General features: G+C 35.1%; 1 protein-coding gene across 11 annotated transcripts in view; it reads right to left on the bottom strand.

The window, feature by feature from the left end:
• Window positions 1-21,098, bottom strand: part of ROBO1 (roundabout guidance receptor 1) — a 1,062,787-nt gene that overhangs the window by 730,268 nt on the left and 311,421 nt on the right. For 4 of the 11 annotated variants that reach the window (XM_070252483.1, XM_070252488.1, XM_070252485.1 and 1 more), the window contains exon 1: window positions 12,063-12,414. The exons of 3 other annotated variants lie outside the window; for them this stretch is intronic. In XM_070252483.1, the coding sequence (XP_070108584.1) occupies window positions 12,063-12,171 (109 nt within the window). In that variant the 5' untranslated portion in view covers window positions 12,172-12,414. Of the gene's footprint in view, window positions 1-12,062; window positions 12,516-13,337; window positions 13,436-21,098 lie in introns of those variants that run through there. 4 more of the 11 variants (XM_070252484.1, XM_070252486.1, XM_070252495.1 and 1 more) reach the window with 3 other exon arrangements.

Raw genomic sequence — 21,098 nt, 5'->3', positions numbered from 1 at the left:
AAGTATTTTTCCAAGATTTTCTATCAATTTTCCAAGTCACTCTGTAAGAAAGGCATCTATAACAATCCCCACAACACAAATCACACACCAGACTGCATATTTAACAAATGATAATATCAGGGAAACACATGTTCTCATTGCATTATTTTGGGCAGAAATCCAACAAAATTTTGTATATGAATACCCAAAACTACGCTCACATTTCAGGTTCTTCCCCATGTGAAAACATTTTACTTCCCCTCCCTCCAACACACTAAACATTTGTACTTCTACTTTGCAAGCTTCCCTTTACAAACCTCAAGGTAAACCTTATGGTTAGAATAATTTTCAGGTTTTTTCCCTCTAAGTATTGATAATAAGTTAGTATTTAAAGATAATAACTTGATTTTAAAACATTTATATCAGAATGTCATATGCCATTTTATAAAATAGGAGTTTCATACTGGCAAAAATGTGCATTCTTAATAATATATATTCTAAATATTTGTCTCTTCAAGTACGTGTATTATATTGAGTGGGGACAGAAGGGTACTGTTTGTTCTTTTTTAACATCAATATTAGAATTTTGGCCACTTGGCTAATTGGTGTCTAAGTGTGCAAATGGATGGATTTTATTAAGTGAATGATTTGGTAAGGCAATTCTAAGATACCTTCCTGGCTTTCCTTATGTTTTGTGGACCTATTCATCTTGTAATAAATAATTTTAATTTTAGAAATACAATTTGACAAAAGGAGAGGAAATAGCACCATCAACAATTACAACTTGCTTAATATTTATTAATTCCTTGGCACAGCAAAGATTAAAAGTTGAAGAAATGTATATACAGCCATCCATTAAATTTGAGATAACAAAAAAAATCCAAAATGGATTCCTAGGCAAAAGTTAATTGCTTAGAAATTATTATTTTCTTAATGCAGTGACTAGTTTCTAAGAATCATTGATTTAAAAATAATTGTCCCTAACTTCCCGAAGTTTACTGCTTGATTGTGGAATGTTTGCCTATCCACAGCCCATTCATTCTTTCAAACATTATTTATTTATTTATTAAGAATCAGTCTGTAAAGCACACCGCTAAGTTGGGTTTTAACATGAAGATGTTATAGTTAGCTAAAATTTAAAGTCTAAACAGTGTAAGAATTGATATTTCGGCTTCTACATTTTGCTGATTGAAGCACTCAAAGTTTCCTGAAAGTAGATATTTTTAAATATGAATTGGGTCTGTTTTCTTCCTCATAAGTAATGTTTAACAATAGAGAAGGGAAAATTAAATCCTTTGGAATGGCCAATGCTGCATACATGAATATTTTAGACGATGAAGAAGAGACAGGACCCCTTAAGTTTGAAGTATTTTAACTAATTAAGTTCCTGAAAGAACTGAAGTGACTTTGAACATTCACACACATTCAGTGTGTATTTGCAAACACAATTAGAGGCCCATCATGAATCAATGAGCATTGCAGTCAGTAGGCTTCTAATAAGGAACGTTGGAAAAAGAAGGGGGGTGATAAATATGGGTACTCTGCAAATAAAACTAAGAGATCTTCAATAATTTCTAGCATATAAATTGAAAATACATAACAATAAAAAGAAAATGAATGCTTGGCAAAGACAGAACATTCAAATTTCTCTAATTTTCTTTAAGACTTAATTTTGGCATAATTTATGAAAACCTTAAGTGCTCTTTCAAGTAACTTTTCTGAGAGAGATAACCATAGTTGTACTTGGAGGTTTTATGTGTGTGTGTGTGTGTGTGTGTGTGTGCAGGCACTTGCACGTGTATGTAACATATTGTTTGTTAACTGATTACAAATTTATATTTGTTAAACACATCTAGATTCTTTTTACTATTTTTTGCTATGATATATAATCTAATTTTCAGTGAGTTTTATACTGTTTGGAGAGTATAAATCTCAAAATACAAGGTAATTTTCCTTCTCAGTATTTATAGTAAATCTAAATGAATTTATGTGAGAATTAGAGAAAATAAACCTAAATAAGATTAGATGTGTGGTTTGATTTGAATTTAATTTTTTCAAACTGCAGAAAATTTCTTATTTCTTTAAAAATATATTCCCATATTTTGTCTTTAAACATTGCCAATATGTCTTTAGATATTACAGACCATAACTGAATATATCACCATTCCTTTCAGTGCCATCTTTATGTTACATTTTCCCACTACATACAGGGACATGGGTTTTTTACCAACCAAGCAATACACTCTCAGGAAACAGCTATCTTCCTGTTGGTAAACATTACAGAGAAGTATGTGCAATAGACAGAGGAAGAGGCATTTTCAGGAGGAGAAAAATTTATTATTAGTAATCACAACATCAATAGTAATTATAACTATCACAATCAGAATCACCAGTGTTTGAACACTTAATGTGCCAAAACTTGCTGGTTAGTGTGGTATATCTTTACAACTTGCAGGAAAAAAACGAAGTGTTATCTCCATTGAACAGACAAAAACAGAGAACCAGAGAGACCCTGTGAGTTCTCGTAACACATAGCAGGAAGGCCTGGATTTGGACCTTGGTACATCTGTTTCCAGGGTACCTGCTCTTATGGACTCCCTATGATATAATGATTTTGAAACACACTGAAGACATCTTAACTGCTTTCCCCAAAACTAAATTTGGGTTTGGCCTGACCATTATTGGATAATATTGGACCATTATCCAATAATAATAATGTCCAAAGGTATTATTGGACGTAATACCTTTACTCTAAATTATGAATTACTTTTCATGGGAAATGATTTTGATATTCTTTTCATGATGACCTCATTTATTGAAGAAGAAATTTCCTTGGCAGTGGCTGATGAAATTTCTGGGGGAGCTCATAGCCTTCTTGCCCATAAACTTTGTTCAGGTTACAGTGCCACTCTGTGATGATTTAGCCATTAAATGCTTCAGGTTAATCGGCTGCCTAAATGTCTTCAAATTATCGCTCAGTCTCCCTCAATCCACTTCTAAATTATACAGCCTTACGTCACAAAGGACTTGCATTCCTTCCCTTTGTCCCTATTTCTCTCTGATTCAAAAAGTGTTGTAACAAGACTAGAAGGTTTCTTTTTTTAAAGATTGGCACCTGAGCTAACATCTGCTGTGAATCGTCTCTTTTGTTTCTTTTTCTTCTCCGCAAAGTCCCCCAGTACATGGTAGTATATTCTAGTTGTAGGTCCTTCTGGTTGCACAAGACTGGGAATTTAACTCTAATAATTTCAAGGATTCTTTTCCTCATGGTAAAAGTGAGAGATGAACCAAGACTGTACCACTGTTGAGCCTGTTCAGCATTTTCTTACGTTAATTAAACGATACCAAACTGACATGTAGTGTGAAAATCTTCATGGTGAGAATGGTGAACAGATTCCGAGAAAAAAATGTGGCTACTTTGGCAGGGATTTTGGACAAGTTACAGCAGTGATAAATTCATCACCACATTTCCTTAAGCATGCTGTTCTACTTCATTGCACTGCCCAAAACTAACTGAGCCCTAGCACATAAAAATTTTTAATGCTTCTGTAACCTAAGAACAATTTCCAATGGCAAATAATAGGTAGCTTCTAAGGAGGACTAGCAAACAGCAAAATTTTGAACTTGTCTCTTTTTCAAAATAACAAGTTTTCAAAGACGTGATATTCTTGGGTGTGGTTTTACTATACCTTTGGGATAAATTTACATGAGTTCAGATCACTAATTTTAAAATCAAAGTCAATTGGAAAATAGTAGTCCATTGACAGAAATAATATACATTGCCAAATTTGTTGGCTCACATCTGTACCATAAGATGAGAGAAAAAAATCTTATCCTTTCTTTCAGTCTCCTTCAAATTTATGAGCAAATTTGTTAGAACCAAAAATTATATTTGAAATTATAAAGGAGTTAGTTAAAATCATCATGCTGGACTAATTTTGGGTTATTTCTCTATGGCAAATCCAGGATGAAAGCTGGATTTACCAAAACCGACGTTACAAACATTAGCTCGTTCCTCCTGTTGGATTACTCATGTTTTTTTATTTGTAGACATTTCATTCCTATCACTTTTATCAAGTTGGAACCAAAGTTGTTGTTTTTTCAATTATTTTGACATCCTGCCCCTGTAGAATGTTAACCCTTCAATATGGAATGGTTTGAGAATGGATTACCTGGGAAATTGCTTTTCTATTCATGTGTGTGACAGCTGAGTTCAGCTGTTTTCCTAAGTATCTGTGGAACAGCTGAGTGCTTCCTCCTGGTTCCCAGACTTGAGATTAAGGGAACTTGAGGGAACAAAGTTACAGTGGAATGCATCTATCAAGGAATTTACCCTCTCTTCATCTGCTACAGCTTTAAGTTTTTGACCTTTGTGGCACAACTATGGATGAAATAATCTTCTATAACTCTTGTCTTCTCTACATTTGGGTGTATATATTAACACAACTATATATACACATAACACAACTATATATATATATACATCTACATATAAATATGGCATATATATTAGCACAACTGTTAGAGACTCAGAGAAATACAAAATAGAAAATAGGCAAGCTCCAATTGAAGTTTCAATCTTACAAATTTAACTAACTGTAAAGTCCTTGTCTATCATCTGGTGTTTGTACTCATCCTCAGAGAACAGGCAGAGCACTCTGGAGAAACAGAATGAAACTAAGTTGGTTTCATGTAGCTACTCTCCTAGAGTTCCTCCTGAGTAGGGATAATGATTTGGTGTCCACCCTTGAAAGCAGCTCATATTCTGCCATCAGTTAAACTTGGTTTTCTGTACAATCAAGTATTGAGCAAATGGGAAGGGACACAGGAAGAACAGGCCTGTGTTGTTACATTAATAATTTCATTGTCTATAAAGCATATACTTACCAGGTCCATTTAATAAAACTAGAGTACAATGAAATTATTGGTATTTTTAAAATATTACTCTAATAAATGCTAAATGTCTTTAGCTCAAGTGTATCTTATCATACAGAAACAAAGTAACTAAACACACATGTGTAGTCACATTCATTTTATTTCAGTTCTTTTCTTGGTATAACTATTAAAAAGTCTCTTTGTACCTTTCTTGTATTAGGAAATAATAGTTTAAATATTCTAATTATTCATCACCTTGAGCTGAAAGGTAAGTGCTTGAATGGTCTCACTAAAATTATGGACATTCATTTCAGCTCTAATGTACAGAGAATTAGTGGGAGAGACACATTAGTTCTTCCAAAAGTCTCACATTACAAATGATTGTGGACATGCAACACTGTATTGCTCTCCATAGAAAGAAATGTAGTGTGCTTTCAAGAGTTTCACTATGACTTATTGTACATCGTTAAGTTATCATGATATAAAGATAATCCTCTTGGGTTCCATGAACTTTGCTAACATAAGGAAAGAGAGCTCTACCCTCTGATTGTAACTGGTAGCTCATATGGTGGCAGAAGAGAGATTTGTTCTGAAGAGGGTACGGTGTCAGTCCTATGTTATGACATCCAGTTCTGCCTTTTAATCTTCAAGGAAGCACATTATGCTCTTTCTCTGATAGGGCCCAATCACACCTGTGGCTGCTCCCTGGCAAATCCTACCAGTTTCTCATGTTTCCCAGTTGTCTGCATTGTACTGTTTGCTTCAGGCTGTGTTTTTGTGTATCTTGGATACTAATCTTTGCCCGTAGGTAACTCACTGGTTATACTTTAGTTCACCATAAATCTACTGCTTTTCGGTATCAATCTCATTATTTGATCAATATTGCAAGAATACTTTCTCATTGGGTTATGAAAAAGGAATAAGAAATAGGAAAGACATTCTTTTGTAAGTTTATATTGTTGATTAAAGCTATATACTATTTTAACTTATCAAACATGGTATTTCTTTACAAGATGTATTTTTCAAAAACTCATAAATTGTGAAGAGTTGGGAAAGAGAAGAGACAAAGATTAAGAGTGAAGCAACTGTTTTTCAATAAAAAATTGTAAGCCTATTTAAATTGCTCCTAGGTTTATAAAACTAATCCTCCAAAAGGAGAGTTAAAAACTGTTTTGCAGTATCAAGCTCTTAGGGGTTTCGTAGTGTATGATATTGTCAATAAAGTGGCAAAAATGAAACATAAAATTGGAGAAAGAGCAATTTTTTAGCTAAGTTTTTTAAAAGATTTTAAAAAGTTATTTAGAAATCTCTGAAGGACCCTGCCCTGACTAATTCTAATGTTTCAAAAATTTTCTACAAGAAACACTTGACCTGTGGCCAGTAACAGAAGAAAAGGAGCAGATGGTTAACAATAACTGTGGAGAGTTCATTTGAAAATATTGAGATAGGATGTTAAAAATAAAATTTCAAAATAAGAAATGCATTGTGGTATATTTATGAAGGCTTTGTTTTTTTTCAGAGGATAGAAGTTTTGGCATCTTAAAGGGAAGTTGCAGTGTGTATGTGTGTGTGTCTGAGTGTGGCAGTAGTGGAAGGTTCTGTAAATGAGTGGAACGGGTTAAGCATCAGGTGTGTTAGTTTACAAGTTTAAGGGCAACAATAAAGTTCACATTTGGAGCACTTCCATAAAGGTTCTGGGAATTTTCTGATTAAATTAGACTTTTAATAATGTTATCCAAGTCTTTTTTTCTTTATACATAATCCTTTTTTTATTTCATTTTAGTTTTGTAGAATTCCATTTGAAAATTTGATAGGGAAGTAGAAACATGAAATTACCAACACATTTCTTGAAATCTGAAATTGTAGAATAGAGGAGACTGTGTGGATGTTTATACTCCTCATGTGGCCATTTAGAGGTGGCAATAAATAGATGGTATACATAGATTCACAGTTTTAGTGCCTTATCTTGTTGAAAAAATACTAGAAACTTTTCCCCCTGTTATATATTGAAATTCTGCCTATATAAATTTTGGGGAAAGAATAAGAGATACAAACGTATGACACATTGTACTGAGTTCCACTTGTGTGAATCTGAAGAACAGATATTAATTCCTTAACAAAATTGTAAGTCCTTCTTGCATACTTCATTTCATTCTGACACTGATTTTCTTTCTGTGTTCTTCCCTGCTTAGATTATTATTTAACAGATATTATTTTTAACAGATTAGACTCTTTCCCCAGTAGAGTCCATTACTGGAGCTTTTTTTGTTTTTTTGTTTTTTAATTTCTACACGATGTGTTTAGAAAAGATAAAGTCTTAATAAATCCTCATTCATAAATTGGTGGTCTAGTCGTTAAGTTCCAGGGCTCCCCCTGTGGTCCAGGTTGATTACCTGGTCAAGGAACCACTCCATCTGTCTGTGGATTGTCATACTGTAGTGGGTGTATGTGGCTGGGATGTTGAAAGTGGTGCCACCAGGATTTCAAATACCAGCAGGGTCATCCATGGTGGACAGGTTTCAGTGGCATTTCCAGACTAAGACAGTCTAGGAAGAAGGACCTGACCAACCTCTTCTGAAATAATTGGCCATAAACACCCTGTGAATAGCAGTGCAGCATTGTCTGAAACAGCGCCAGAAGGTGAGAGGATGGCACAAAAAACTGGGCAGGGTTCCACTCCGCTGGGCACAGGGGTGCTAGGAGTCAGAATCCACTAGACGGCACTAAAAACATTCTTAAATTTTATTGCAAAATAATAAGGTAAGTAGGGACTACAATGTTTGATTTATTGTTAAATTGTTATCTACTCTAAAGACTGAGGAAGGTAAAGTTAAGCACATTTTATAAACCAAGGGACATATATCATTAACCTTTGCTATCCAGTGAAGTTACTGCACATCTATTACCAATGTTTTAAGTCTATTATTTTTCCTTGTCCTGTTGTTGGGGTTCTGTGAACTAGAGATTTAATTTTTTCTTTAAAAAATATCTACTAAATTAATCTAAAGAATTAAATCTATATATATATGCTATGTCTATGATCCAGTCTTTTCTGTGGATGGTATGGCAACCTTTTTAAGAATAAACTAGGGACCCAGCCCCATGGCCAAGTGGTTAAAGTTTCCTGTGCTCCACTTCGGTGGTCCAGGGTCAGAGGTTTGGATCCTGGGAGCGGACCTGCTCCACTACTAGCCATGCTGTGGAGGCATCCCACATACAAAGAGGAAGATTGGCACAGATGTTAGCTCAGGCCTAATCTTCCTCATACACACACACACACACACACACACACACACACACACACACACAAAAAGCCTAATATGTTTATTTTTAAAAAGATTAAGAAAAGCCTTACAAAGTAGTTTAAAAATAAGTGGAGATTATATATAGTCACATTACCTAAATAAAACTCTTCTTAATTTGGAGCATTTGTTTTTAATTGATTTTCTCTTCATGCAACATTCAATCAATAAATATTCATTGAATAAATGTATTTCTTAGGTTCTTTACTAAAGCTGAGGAAAGGAACATTAACAAGAGAGACAGAATTCTTGCCTTCTCAAAGTTTATATTCCATTGGTGGAGAAATACACATACAAATAAATACATGATATAAACCTAGATAATGATAAGTGCTATGACTAACAAGACGAGGGGAGTGAGAGTTATATGGCAGGCAGTTCTTTTTAATCTAAGAAGGTTTTTATGTGTTCTTATTTTGAATCATAATGTACATAAATCTGTACAGGCTTTTCTCCCCAAATGTTACATTTTAAGCATTTTTTTCAAGCACTATTTCTTAAAAATCACTTTTAATGTTTGAAAATGATTATTCTACAGCATCTACTATATTTACTTAACTCTCTTTATATATTATACATTTATGTATATCTTTTGCAATAATATTTTGATGGAACTCTTTGTACATAAATACTTTTGTCAAACAATAAGGCTATATTCAATAATTTTACATATTTCAAAGAATTTCCTAAATGATATATTAATTTATACTCTCACATTTGATTGCTATTTTAGAAGTGTCCATGTATTTAAACAAATACTCATTGAGTTTCTACAGTGTGTCAGGATTTCTACTAGCTGCTGAAAATGATACAAGGAGTCTTTTTCTGGAGTTCCCAATTTCAAGAAATAGGCAAAATTATAAACAGATACAAAAAGTTGGATAAATACTAAATTATCAAGTTCTAGTTACTGAAAAAAAAGTAAGCAAGCATTTAACGACACTAAAATCTCTCAAAGAACATAAATGCAATCCATTTTGAAGTAGAGGAATGTCTTTAACAGTCTCTGAAGTCTTTTTATGCTTTCAGAAGTCCACAAATAGAATATGACCAAAAAAATCAATAAAGTCTCTGATATAGGCAAAAAAGAATATAAATTTCCTTAGACATTCAAATCCAAACCAAAAGCTGTGACTTGACATTCTTTGAAAATTAGAAATTCTTTTTCTATTATTATTATTATTATTATTATTATTTTGTTGAGGTCATTTTGGTTTATAACACTGTAAATTTTAGGTGTACATCATTATATTTCAGCTTCTCTATAGACTGCATCGTGTTCACTACTAAAAGTCTAGTTTCCATCCATCACCATACATATGTGTTCCTTTACCCTCTCACCCTCCTCCCATCCCCTTCCTCTTTGGTAACCGCTAATCTGTTCTTTGAAAATTAGAAATTCTGATTGAGATTTTTTACCTCGACTTTTATCACTACCATTTTAAGTATATTACATAACTCTCAATTCATTAGAAGATTGAATATCCCTCTAAATATATTTCACAAATTCCCTCAAAGTATATCTATTACGTTGAATGAAAGCTTTCTATCACAATTTACTCATTGTTGGGCATCAACTGATCCGTATCCCAACATGGATTCTCTTAATTGAGAAATTCTCAATGAATTGCCTCAGCTCTTTTCACCAAAACTCTTCAATGTGTAGATTACTCAATTTTGTGTTCCCCAGAAATATATTTGAAAAACAAAATGTTGAAGACAAGAGGTTAAGATTTTGTATTGCTCTCTACCCTGTTGATTTTTTGGCATTGAAGACCACCATAGTGGTCCTAATATAGCAAATTACAGTTCAGTCACCCATTTTTCCCACCCCATCCCTATCCCCAATTTTTTCCAAGAATTATTTCATTAAAAATAATTTTTTAAAAGTTTGGAAATTCTCAAACTGGCTATTTCTACTTTGCGACTGGTCCTCTAGAGATATTTATTTACGTCCAATCAGAATAAAGACTTTGGGGGGTGCCGATATGAAAAAGAAACATCTTGATTATCCTCAAACTGATTAATTTTGAGGCTATTGTTTTAAAAATGGACCCAAAGCTGACTCAGGAAGTGGGGTCTGTATTTCCCACAGTCAGATTTTTCTCTGAGGGTGCTTTGTGCAATGGAAAGAATGCTGAATTTGAAGTCTAAACACTCTGAATATAGAGCTTTGTCTATAAATTAACTGGGTGAATGTTCTAGAGTAAGTCATTTAACTTTTTGGTATATAACTGTTCCCTCTTCTTTAGGTGGAAGTAGTCATAGCCGTCCTTGCTAATCATGAGATTACTTTGGATGGATTTTCATTTATGCATATGAAAATATTATATACTTCTAAGGCTAGATAGGTAAAAATTATAACAAATATTATGGACTAGAGAGATTAGATTTAAGTCCAAAGAGTGTAGTAAAACTGATGAATCTTGGACTTAGGGGAGGAATGAATTCCTCCCTTAGTATTCACCAGGAGGAATACAAAATTTAGACTTCATGGTTCCACCTTAGAACAGCAAGGGAGAACATCAAGGCAACCTGGATATCCAGAGAAAAAATGCTCAGTAAGACTAATCATTTACTATTTCTGGATGGTTTAAATATCACATCTATAGGTATACCTTTTCTCAATCACAAGAAGGAGGCAAAAAAGAGAGATTAAAGGAAATAGAAAGAAAAGAGAGAAAGGAAGATAAAAGGCCAGTAATAATTGATTACTGAGAAATTCAATTGGAAGCTGAGCAAGTTAAATCTATAACTTTTCCAGCATCTATGGCTTCCAGACCCCATTGCAATCCATCAGAGCATTCCAACTCCCACTCAAGTAAATAAAACAGAACCATAAGTGAGGCAAAGGCATGATTAAAACAAGTCATAAGCTTAGCAATTACCTTTGAGCTTACTTTGAACTTTCTGGAGAAAGTTTCGGTAAAGTAAGTTTATTGGCATGCCTCCCCTGAGCATTCAATGATATTTTAAAGGAGGCATTCCCCTTCTCCAAACAGATTCCTGGGACCATTTCTATATTTCTTTTTTTGAAGAGAGATGTAGAGAAGGGTAATGCATCTACTTCTAAACTTGGAGAAGAATATATCTACTTCTAAGCTTTCTAGACACACACACACACATAAAAGTGGGACCCTTCCACCTGTGGCAGCCTATGGGATGGTAAAAGGGAGAAAAGACAGTGGCTGGATCTGGCCAGTTAGCTCAAAGGGAGGCAAATGTCCAATCCATTTCCTTCTCCTGTAATGATACCGGAAACAAATTTGGTTCTAAAAACAAAAGAGCAGTTTACTACTATATGCCTTAAATACCGAAACACATTTAGTAGTGAAATTTAGAAGTTCTGCATTTCCATCCAGAGCAAAGTTAGTGACTCTAAAGGGTAATATATTTATTAGCCTGCAAGTCCCAATTATGTAGCATCAACTCTTAAGTTATTCAAATCAGACTTCTTATGACATTCACTATTTCTAGTTTTCCTTTCTTGTTACCGTCAGAATAAAATGGTTAGAAGTAGGGAATTTTATTACATAGCTTATCTGAATATCAACAAATGTCAGCAACATATTTGAACTTTATGTAGAAAATGTAATGGTAACTTACATACATGGCCTTTGGCTCTACCTGCTCAGTCTTTACAAGTCTCAGGAATTGTAAGTTAACTAGAAAAGACAAGCAAAAGTCTTATAATGAAATCCAGAACAATATTGCAGATGTGTGGAGCCCACAGGAGGCAGAGCCCATTTATTGTGCAAGCATATTTAATGTGTAAAATTATTTTTAAATCTTAAAACAACCTCTTGCAAATGCTGTGAACTGCAAAGCTAGGCAGACCCGATGCATTCTTAAATATAAAGAAGAAAGAAAGAAATGCACCCAGAGTAAAAAATCTTGGTTACTCACGATTCTTTTCACCTCTCCACCTTGACCCAGCTTTTATTTTGCCCGAGATACCCACAGGAGAAGTTATTTCTGCCATCGAGAGCAGCAGCGTCAGTAACAGCACAGCCATGCCAGGTGAAAATAACCTCTATGCAGAGTCCTGTCACAGACGAACCTGAAGGCTTTTTACTGAGAACAGAAACCTGGAGCCAATCCTGTCATTTTATTCAGCAGAAATGCAAAAACACTGTTTTTCCTTAAATTTTTACAAAGCAGGTATGTTTCATCAGGCTTTCCATTTGAATTATGCAGGGAATGTTTTAAAAAAATTAGGAGGGATGTAAAGTCTTCCCCTATACATAAGCAAAATGTCAGGAGAGAGAAGCTGACAGCTCCCTCTGGTCTTCCTCAGCTCTCAGTTCCTATCCTGCTCCTGCCAACTCTCACTTCTTCCCAATGTTTGTCAACATTTTTCAGAACACGATAAGAGGAAGAAGCTGAGATTTCAGCATTTTCCCACCTACCCATTCTGTACCCAGATTATAGTACTTGATGAATCTGAATATTTAATTTTGGCAGTGCTAACACACCTCATTTCAAACAGAGGTGGTTGTTAAGGAAAGGAAACAAAAAAACCCCACGTGTTCTCAAAGCTCTATCTAACGTTTTGGAGAAAGGATTAGATGTATAAATATCTGCTGCTAAGACATGATAAAAATACTTCTGAAAAAAGGGAGTGGTAAACAATCGTCTTTCCTTCTTAGCTCGTACTGTGATTTTTATAGTCAGAGAATAGTGTAAAAAGACAGTCTGCCAGAAATAGCCCAAATCCATGAAGCAGGCAAAATGTAATGAATATTTTACATTCAAAGATTATCTGCATTGCATCATAAACACTTGTCTGCTTTGTAAATACATGTTGGTATCGTCCACCTCTCCTGTTTCCTGCAGAATGATTTTTATCATCTCATGAGCTGAGCAGATATTTTGGCAAATTAGACTTCTCTGTTTTAAGTGTATTTCCCACCGCAACACTGTCTCGATTATTTTGGAACTACATTGTAATGACCTAAGATGCTAGCCTTCACTTTGAGACCAAGTTTATTTTTTTAATAATAAAAATAATTTTATGCTTATAAGAACATTATAGAACAATAATATACATACATTTAGTTTAACAAGCATATAAAGCTATTTTAAGATACTGCTAAACACAGAATAATATTCTACAACTTGACTGACTTCTACATTTTAATAGCTCACACAGCTGCCAAAACATATTTCTAAAACACATACCTGAGAATGTGCTGTTTACTGTTAGTCCCTGTACTGCAGCAGAGGAAAAAGAAAGAAAGGTCTACAGCAGTGAAGCAGGCACCAGAAATTGGTGAAATAGGCTGGGTGGAAGACGAGAGGGGGAGGTGGGGATTGTGGTGATGTGCCCTGGGAAAAGTGGCAGCTGCCATTCAACTTCAGCCGGATGTTGCCACGTGATACAGATTCCGAGTTGCCAGATGTTTCAAAATTTAAGGAGAAGCTAGAAATTCAGATTAGGAATCTCCTAATTTTTAAAGCGAAAGTGATACAATTCTAAACTTCTTAACTAGTCATATATGGCCGAGCATTCTGAATCTGCTTTTAACTTAAATTTTCCAGACTCATTGATGCAAGAAATATTCCTTGAATGTTTACAATGTATTGGATATATTATTAATAATAAACATCCATTAAATAAACTCATAGTTTAAAGGGAGAGACATATTTAAGCAGATAATTTTTCATGTGATATGATCAACGCAATGAAAATCCACATGGAATTTCTGTGGAATCACAGAGAAGAAAATACCTGGCTATCTGGAGGCATTAAGGAATCCTTTTTTTTTTTTTTTATCATTCCTACTATGAGCTATAAAATCTAACCATACGAGGAAACTCCTTATTCTCTAAAACAACATGAACTTTCAGACTGTGTCTTTTTACGTATTATCTTTCTCCTTAAAATACCTTTTTCCCATCTCTACTTTCTGTAATCCTATTAGTGCTTAATGACTTAGCAGAAGTTTATCTTCTCAAACTTTCTCGGACACAATTATCCATTTTTCTCATGACTTAGTCACCTGGAAGTGGAGATCTTAGCACATTATTTTAAAGTTTAAGTGGGTGTGTGTGTGTGTGTGCAACACTAGGTGTATAGCTCATTGTGGGCCTGATTGTATCATATTTTCCTTACACCCCTAAGTTCAGTAATGATTACTGTACATAGAAGAAAATCATCAAGAGTTGTTGAACTGACGGTACATTTTTCCTAAATTATGGCTATTAATTTAAGTTGGTAAATTTTAAAACTAAAATATGACTCATTAAAACAGCCAGGATAACTTCTTTCATGCACTGGACATGTATTTAAGTATATGCTGTAATTTGCTTTTCTTGATCATTAGTATTACAAGATATTACAGATAAACAGGAAATCCTACTTATATTTACTCCCTTTCAGTTAAAATTAATCATAACCATCAAATAAAAGCAGCACATCAGTGTCCTATAATCCACACTACATTAGTAACAGCTCAACGCTTGTACTCGGTATTAACTTTTAGGTGGTTAAGAATTGGAAGATCACCAAAGGGGAGCAATTAAAAATATGGGATATGTATTTATTTGTATGCTGTCATTTGCTTTCCTTGGCCATTAGTATTACAAGATGTTACAGATAAATAAGAAAGCCTAGTTATATTGGAAGACCAGCTTTCAAATCTGCAAACACATTCTAAGACCAGCTTTCAAAGCTGCACACTTTTTTAAGATACAGGCAATGAAGATTATCAGCAGATGGGCTTAGTCTGCTCTAAAATTATGAATTGGTACAAAGCCAGTTATTTGGCAGTCACATCCTAAATTCCACATGTCCATAGCTATTTCAACTTAAAACATGAAATAGGCAAAGTGCATTTCTGCGCCTTCACTTCCTTCCTGCTCCAAGCACTCCTTCCACTTGGCTGTGCAAAAGCACTCTGGTCTGAGCCAATGGAGTTGAGCAATCTCATGCTTCCTAAATGAAACTGATCAGTACCATCATGGCGACCAACCTAACAAATAAACCCTGACTCACAAAAGTTAATGGGAGTGTCAATAGCCTCCTGTTATTCACTCATTTGGCAAATGTTTTCTGAGTACCCAACATGTGTCAGGCACTAAGCTAATTACTGAGGAGTTGCAATGAATCAATAGATGGGGTCACTGCCCTCACGCAGTTGATATTCTAGTGAGTGGAAATAGACAATGTATAATAAAATCCCAGTGTTAGTTACATACTTTTAAGTTGCACCTGTAATGAGGTGAAGGGGAAGATTTCAAAAAGATTATAGGGGACTTGAAGGTTCATTGAGGAAGTGGTGCATAAGCAGAGATAGGATAAATAAGCACATACAAGGCAAAAACGGGAAAAGCAGAAATTAGGTTCAGCCAGACAGAAAGTTTATGCAAAAATCTCTCGGGCATAAAGGAGCTTGGCACATGTTAGGATGAAAGTGTAGCTACAGAGATAGGTAGAAACCTTTTAAGTTGGGGTCTGGAAGTGAAAAACATACTATAGAAATGAAAACTACTATATGAAAAAAAATAGATTAGAAATATATTCTGTTGGCAGAATCAACAAGATTGGCTGATGAACACCACATAGAGAGAGAGGCAAAATGGTTTCAAGATTACTGTTAGGTTTCTGGGATAGACATTTTGGAGTGGAGCTATCTAAGCAGATTTGGGGAGCAAAGGTGACCAACAGTCTTTTAAACTTAATGTTCTTGCCTTTATTAAATAACTTTCCAAAACGTCACTATTACTTCCAACCAGATAGGGAAGGGATATAGAAAGTTGCGTGAGAAAGAGCAAAATACACACCACTATAAAAAACAAGACCTGAAATCTACTTACAATTGGCATATTTGCCTACAACCTATGAAAATTTTAATTCTCACGTAAGGAAGATTTGAATTAAATAAAGCACAATGGCTATAACGTGGTCAATGGGTTTGGAGGAATAAGAGTTGTAAGTGCAAAACCAGTTAAAGCCTGTTGCAGCAACCTGGGCGTGAGTTGATAACTGCCTCGGTAGGGTTCTGCAGTAGAGCTGAACAGATGGATGGATTTGATAGAAATAAAATTGATAAGACTTGATGTTGCTTTGTTTAAGAACCATGCACTCGTAATTGTCAGTTATAGACAGTATTGCCCAACCAATGTAATACTAGTGGTTACTTCTTGAACTATAAATCAACAATAACGTGTGAGATATCTCCATACCATGTTTTATAGGAAAATGCACCTGTCTAGGGGATAACATTCGTGCTGACTACAAGTTCAGATGCTATTAAAAGATGTATTGTATTCCTATGGAGCCTTGCAAATTGCTTGTATAAACATTTCCTCCAATAATCCTCAAACCAGTTTTGCAGAATTTGGCTGATTATTCATACTTTTTCAGTTCAAAACCCCACAATAAACAAACAAACAAAACCCCCAAAGTTTGAGAGGTTAAAATACTTTCCCAACATCAAATATCTAAATTAGAAAATAGAAGAGCTCCTGTGGTAGTCTTAAAATCTTCCCACAAATTCTTTAATATTTTTTCCTTCAAGAGGTGGACATTAATTCCCATTCCTGAGTGTGGACTGGGATGATATTGAAAATTAGGAGGAAGTGATGGTGCAACTCTGAGACTAGGTTGTAAAAGACACTGGGATTTCCTTCTGGGCCTTTCTCTCTCTTTTTGACCCTTCACTCGGGAGAAGTCAGCAGCCATACTGGGGGACACTCAGGCAGCTTATGGACAGGGTCATACAGCAAGAGACTGAGGTATATACAACAGCCAGCGAGCAGCTGAGGTCTACCAACAATCACGTGAGTGAGCTGATAGCCCTGGGTGACTGTAGCCCTGGATAACAGCTTGACTGCAACTTCACGAGAGACCCTTCGCTAAAACTATCAGCTAAGCTGCTCCAGGTTCCTGATTCTCAGAAACTATACCAGATAACAAGATGTTTGTTGTTTTAAGCTCCTGAACTTTGAGGGTAATTTACTGCATAGCAATAGATAGCTCCTCTGGCCTGGGTCACAACAGCCCACTCATTTATTTTCATCACAACTAATTCCAAAATCATAATTGTGATTCTCACATCAGCTGGTTGGTAAAGGCCATGGCTGCGGTCATAACTCCAATCAACCACATCGCTTTAATCTCCTTTACCCGAATGGGGTCAGGTGAAAATATATTAATGTGAGGGACATCAATTGGCAGAACTTTATTCTAATTAACACTACAGATTTGTTTTGTTTTGTCTAACTAGCAAAGCGTTTTTGAAAATTTGCCTTTGCATGTGTTTGTCAGGCATATAGTCCCCAGTTTATACAGTTCCTAAGAGTTCCTAATTTTTCATTCCAGCTAGATGGGTATGCACATTTAGTTTAAAGATCTGGTTTCAGAATATATTTTATAACCAAATTATTACAAAAATGTCATAGCTGTCTTAGAAAAAATGCTCTATTTCTTTTTTCAAAATTATCCTTTCCCAGCTTTGTTGACATATAATTGACATATAACACTGTGTAAGTTTAAGGTGTACAATGTGTTGATTTTGTACACTTACATATTGCAAAATGATTACAACCCTTGAGTTAGCTAACACCTGCATTGAGCCACATAATTACCATTTCTTTTTTGTGGTAACAACATGTAAGCTTTACTCTCTTAGCAACTTTTCAAGTGTACAATACAGTATTATTAAGTATAATCAGTATGCTGTACATTAGATTCCTAGGACTTATTCATCTTATAAGTGGAAGTTTGTACTCTTTAACCAATATCTCCTCCCCCACCCCCTACCCTTTGCCCCTGGTAACCATCATTCTAGTCTCTATTTCTACGAGTTTGATAAAATGCTCTATTTCTAAGGGATGGTTGCTATGAGGCCATTAACACATCTTAATAGGCTTTGATTTATTGATTAGTGATTCAATGACTAGCCTGTGACTCAATGAATAGTGATTCATTGGCATGCTATTCATCTTTGAGGAATATCAACATGGTGTATCAAAAACTGTGAGTGATGATGTCTTGTTCTCATTTTTTTTACTTTCTCCAGGAAGCCCTAAATCTATTTCTGGTACCTGGTTTTTAGAGAGACACCAGTGGATTTCTTTTTATGGCTTATGAAAGAGGATTACCCATTTCTTAAAAGCATTCCACCCATTGTTTGTTTTTTTAGTATCACATTCCAATAATCAACAGTATTGTAGCATGTTAGAGATGGATGAGAACCTAAAGCTCAACCACTATTACTTTTATATCACCTGAATTGGACTCAGTATAGTAGATCTCTAAAGATATATGTGGGCTGGAAATAATTTTGCAAAAATGATTTTATTTATCCTTAATGCCATGATCAATGAAAAAATCTTCAGCCATGATAGCCTCTCACTCTTTGAACCAGTAATTAGAACAGCTATTTATACATGGTGGCAATAATGACTTAATTGGATGAATAAATTAACAATCAAATAAAGAGGACTGTTGTACGCAAATAATATTAATAACAAGTTTTTAATTAGGCACCTAGGTATACGAAATAAGCTACTAGCAGGTCTGAAATTCTTTTGGTAACTATACGAGAGCAATAGATACATATATACATAGACAGATGGATAGAGACTCTATGTTGGGTGCTAAACAGGTATCAGACATAACTATGCTCCTAAAGTCATGATTTAGTTGATCAGACAGCAAGGAAACTTAGGAAAAGACATAAAAACACAAATCAGATTCTAAAGAGTTCAAGAAACATTTAATGCTAAAAGAGTTTTTGAGAAATTGATTAGGTATCAAGGAAATGTGTGTGAAAAGTTTTGACTCAAGCAGGAATAAAATTAAATGTTGATCAAGCACAAATGATGACAAGTGTTAGAATATTCAGTACAAGAGTAAAAAGGCAAGAGAAGAGACCAGGATGTGCATGTGTAAGGCCATGTCGAGAGGGCCCTCTGTGGCTGGAGCAGACAGCATTTGTGAGAAAGCCATAGTTAACCGCAGGTTAGCATCACATAGCACATGATGCTGATTTGAGGAGCAAGAAATTCAGTTTGAGAGCAAGGGGGAAATGTTACAAGTTCTGAGCAAGGCGGTGTGAGGAAGAAGCCCGCCACCATCATAAATAGAAAGATACAGCCTCACCAAATTGATAGATGCTTCCTGCTTAATTAGACAAACAAGAAGATCTCCTTGTCATTCATTTAATCAGCACTCCTTACATGCAGGAGTCACTTGACTGGAGTATCACAGGTTCCCAACCTTTACATGTCACAACCTCCACCTTCTACAGGGGGACAAGTCACTTTTTTCAAGTAGAATCTAAAAGTGTATCTGTATAAAAGAAGAACTATAATTTGAACATGATAAGAAACTAGACTGTCAACTGCTTATCTTGTGGCTGGTGAGCTCCCCTCCCATAACTTCCTGTCCTTCTTGTGCACAGAATTTTAGTTAAAGTGAAAAAGGCTTATTTGGAATTCTAATTCTGTGGTCTAATTTACTACAAAGCGTAATCCTATGAGAGGGTTTGGGCCAGTTAATCTGGGAATTGATGTTCATCTTGCCACTTCCCTGCAAAAATGCATCTGAAAAGGAGGCTCCAGGTCATCCTTCTGCAGGAGTCTCATTAGCCGTAGGCAAACCCTGGTCAAAGCATATCTGGCATTTGGGTTTGAATATTACTGCTTAAGAACTTTCTTAAATGGAATAATTTTCACAAATGGAATATTTTCAAAAAGATTTTACTGCTTAAGAACTTTCTTAAATGGAATAATTTTCTTAAATGGAAAATTTCAATAATTTTCAAAAAATTCTTAAACGGAATATTACTGCTTAAGAACTTCCTTAAATGAAATAATTTTCAAAAAAATGGAAGACTAACCTTTGGAGGCTGGCCTTAGTATCTTTCCATAATGAAATAGGAGCAGAGGGCCAAAACTATCTGTTATGATATGCAGTGCTTCCAGCATTTTCAATTCTTATCCATGAAGTGTACTGCTAGCCTTCTAACAAACCACTGAGAAACAGGACAGCATTGACAGAAAAATGAAGTCTTCTGCTAGAACTTAAATATAAATACTTACGATACTAAAACCAATGTGCTACTTTGTATGACATAAGATTTTACTTAATCCACTCTAAAAGTATCGTTATTTTCCTACCTGAACAAGTGTTTCAGAATTACGACATTTTGCATTTTTAGAAAAGTAACAATCAAAGACCTAATTTTATCATTAATAGGAGAAATTGAAAAGTTTATATACAGAGGAATATTGAGTAATCAGTATTCATGAAGAAAGAGTGCTTGAATAAATATCAATTTACTGCTCTGGTTAAATGAGAGTAAACTAGAGAATCTTCAACTTAAGTAAGGAAAACCTCTTTACAAGATGTATTAATATTGAAATCAATAAATATTTATCATCAACAAATATGTAGACTAGCATACCAAATTTCATTTTCCATTAACAACTAAGGCTTTTGTAATACCTGAATTTCATCCATGTTTTTGTACAGAATTGTGAACGTGGCCATCGATCAGGGTAAAGGGTAGCCCGAATGGTTTGTGGTAGTGTTTGCAAAGATGACTGCAACAGTTCCGCCATCCAAATGCTTATTTACATGTTGCCTTGGCCATCCTTCCATGGAGAGGTGGAGTCTCAATACTACTTGAATTTGGATTAGCCTTGTGACTTGTTTTGACCAATGGAATGCAGCAAAAGTGATGTGTCTGATTTCTGAGGTTGGACCTTAAGAGATCTTATAGCATCTGCTTTTGCTCTGTTGGAACTCTGCCTAAAGACTGTTACAAAAGGAATCTGGTCTACCCCTGGAGGCTGAGAGGCCACGTTGAGTGAGTGAGGCACTGCAGCTGACAGCCCACACCAGCTGCCAGACACATGAACAAGGCACCATGGACCTTCCACCCCAGACGTCAGTAGCAGTATACGTTCTGTGATGGGATTATTCACGCC

The sequence above is a fragment of the Equus caballus genome, chromosome 26, assembly GCF_041296265.1.
Source record: "Equus caballus isolate H_3958 breed thoroughbred chromosome 26, TB-T2T, whole genome shotgun sequence".
Lineage (NCBI taxonomy): Eukaryota > Metazoa > Chordata > Mammalia > Perissodactyla > Equidae > Equus > Equus caballus.
The sequence above is the reverse complement of the archived record's forward strand: the minus strand, read 5'-3'. Positions and strand labels throughout refer to the sequence as shown.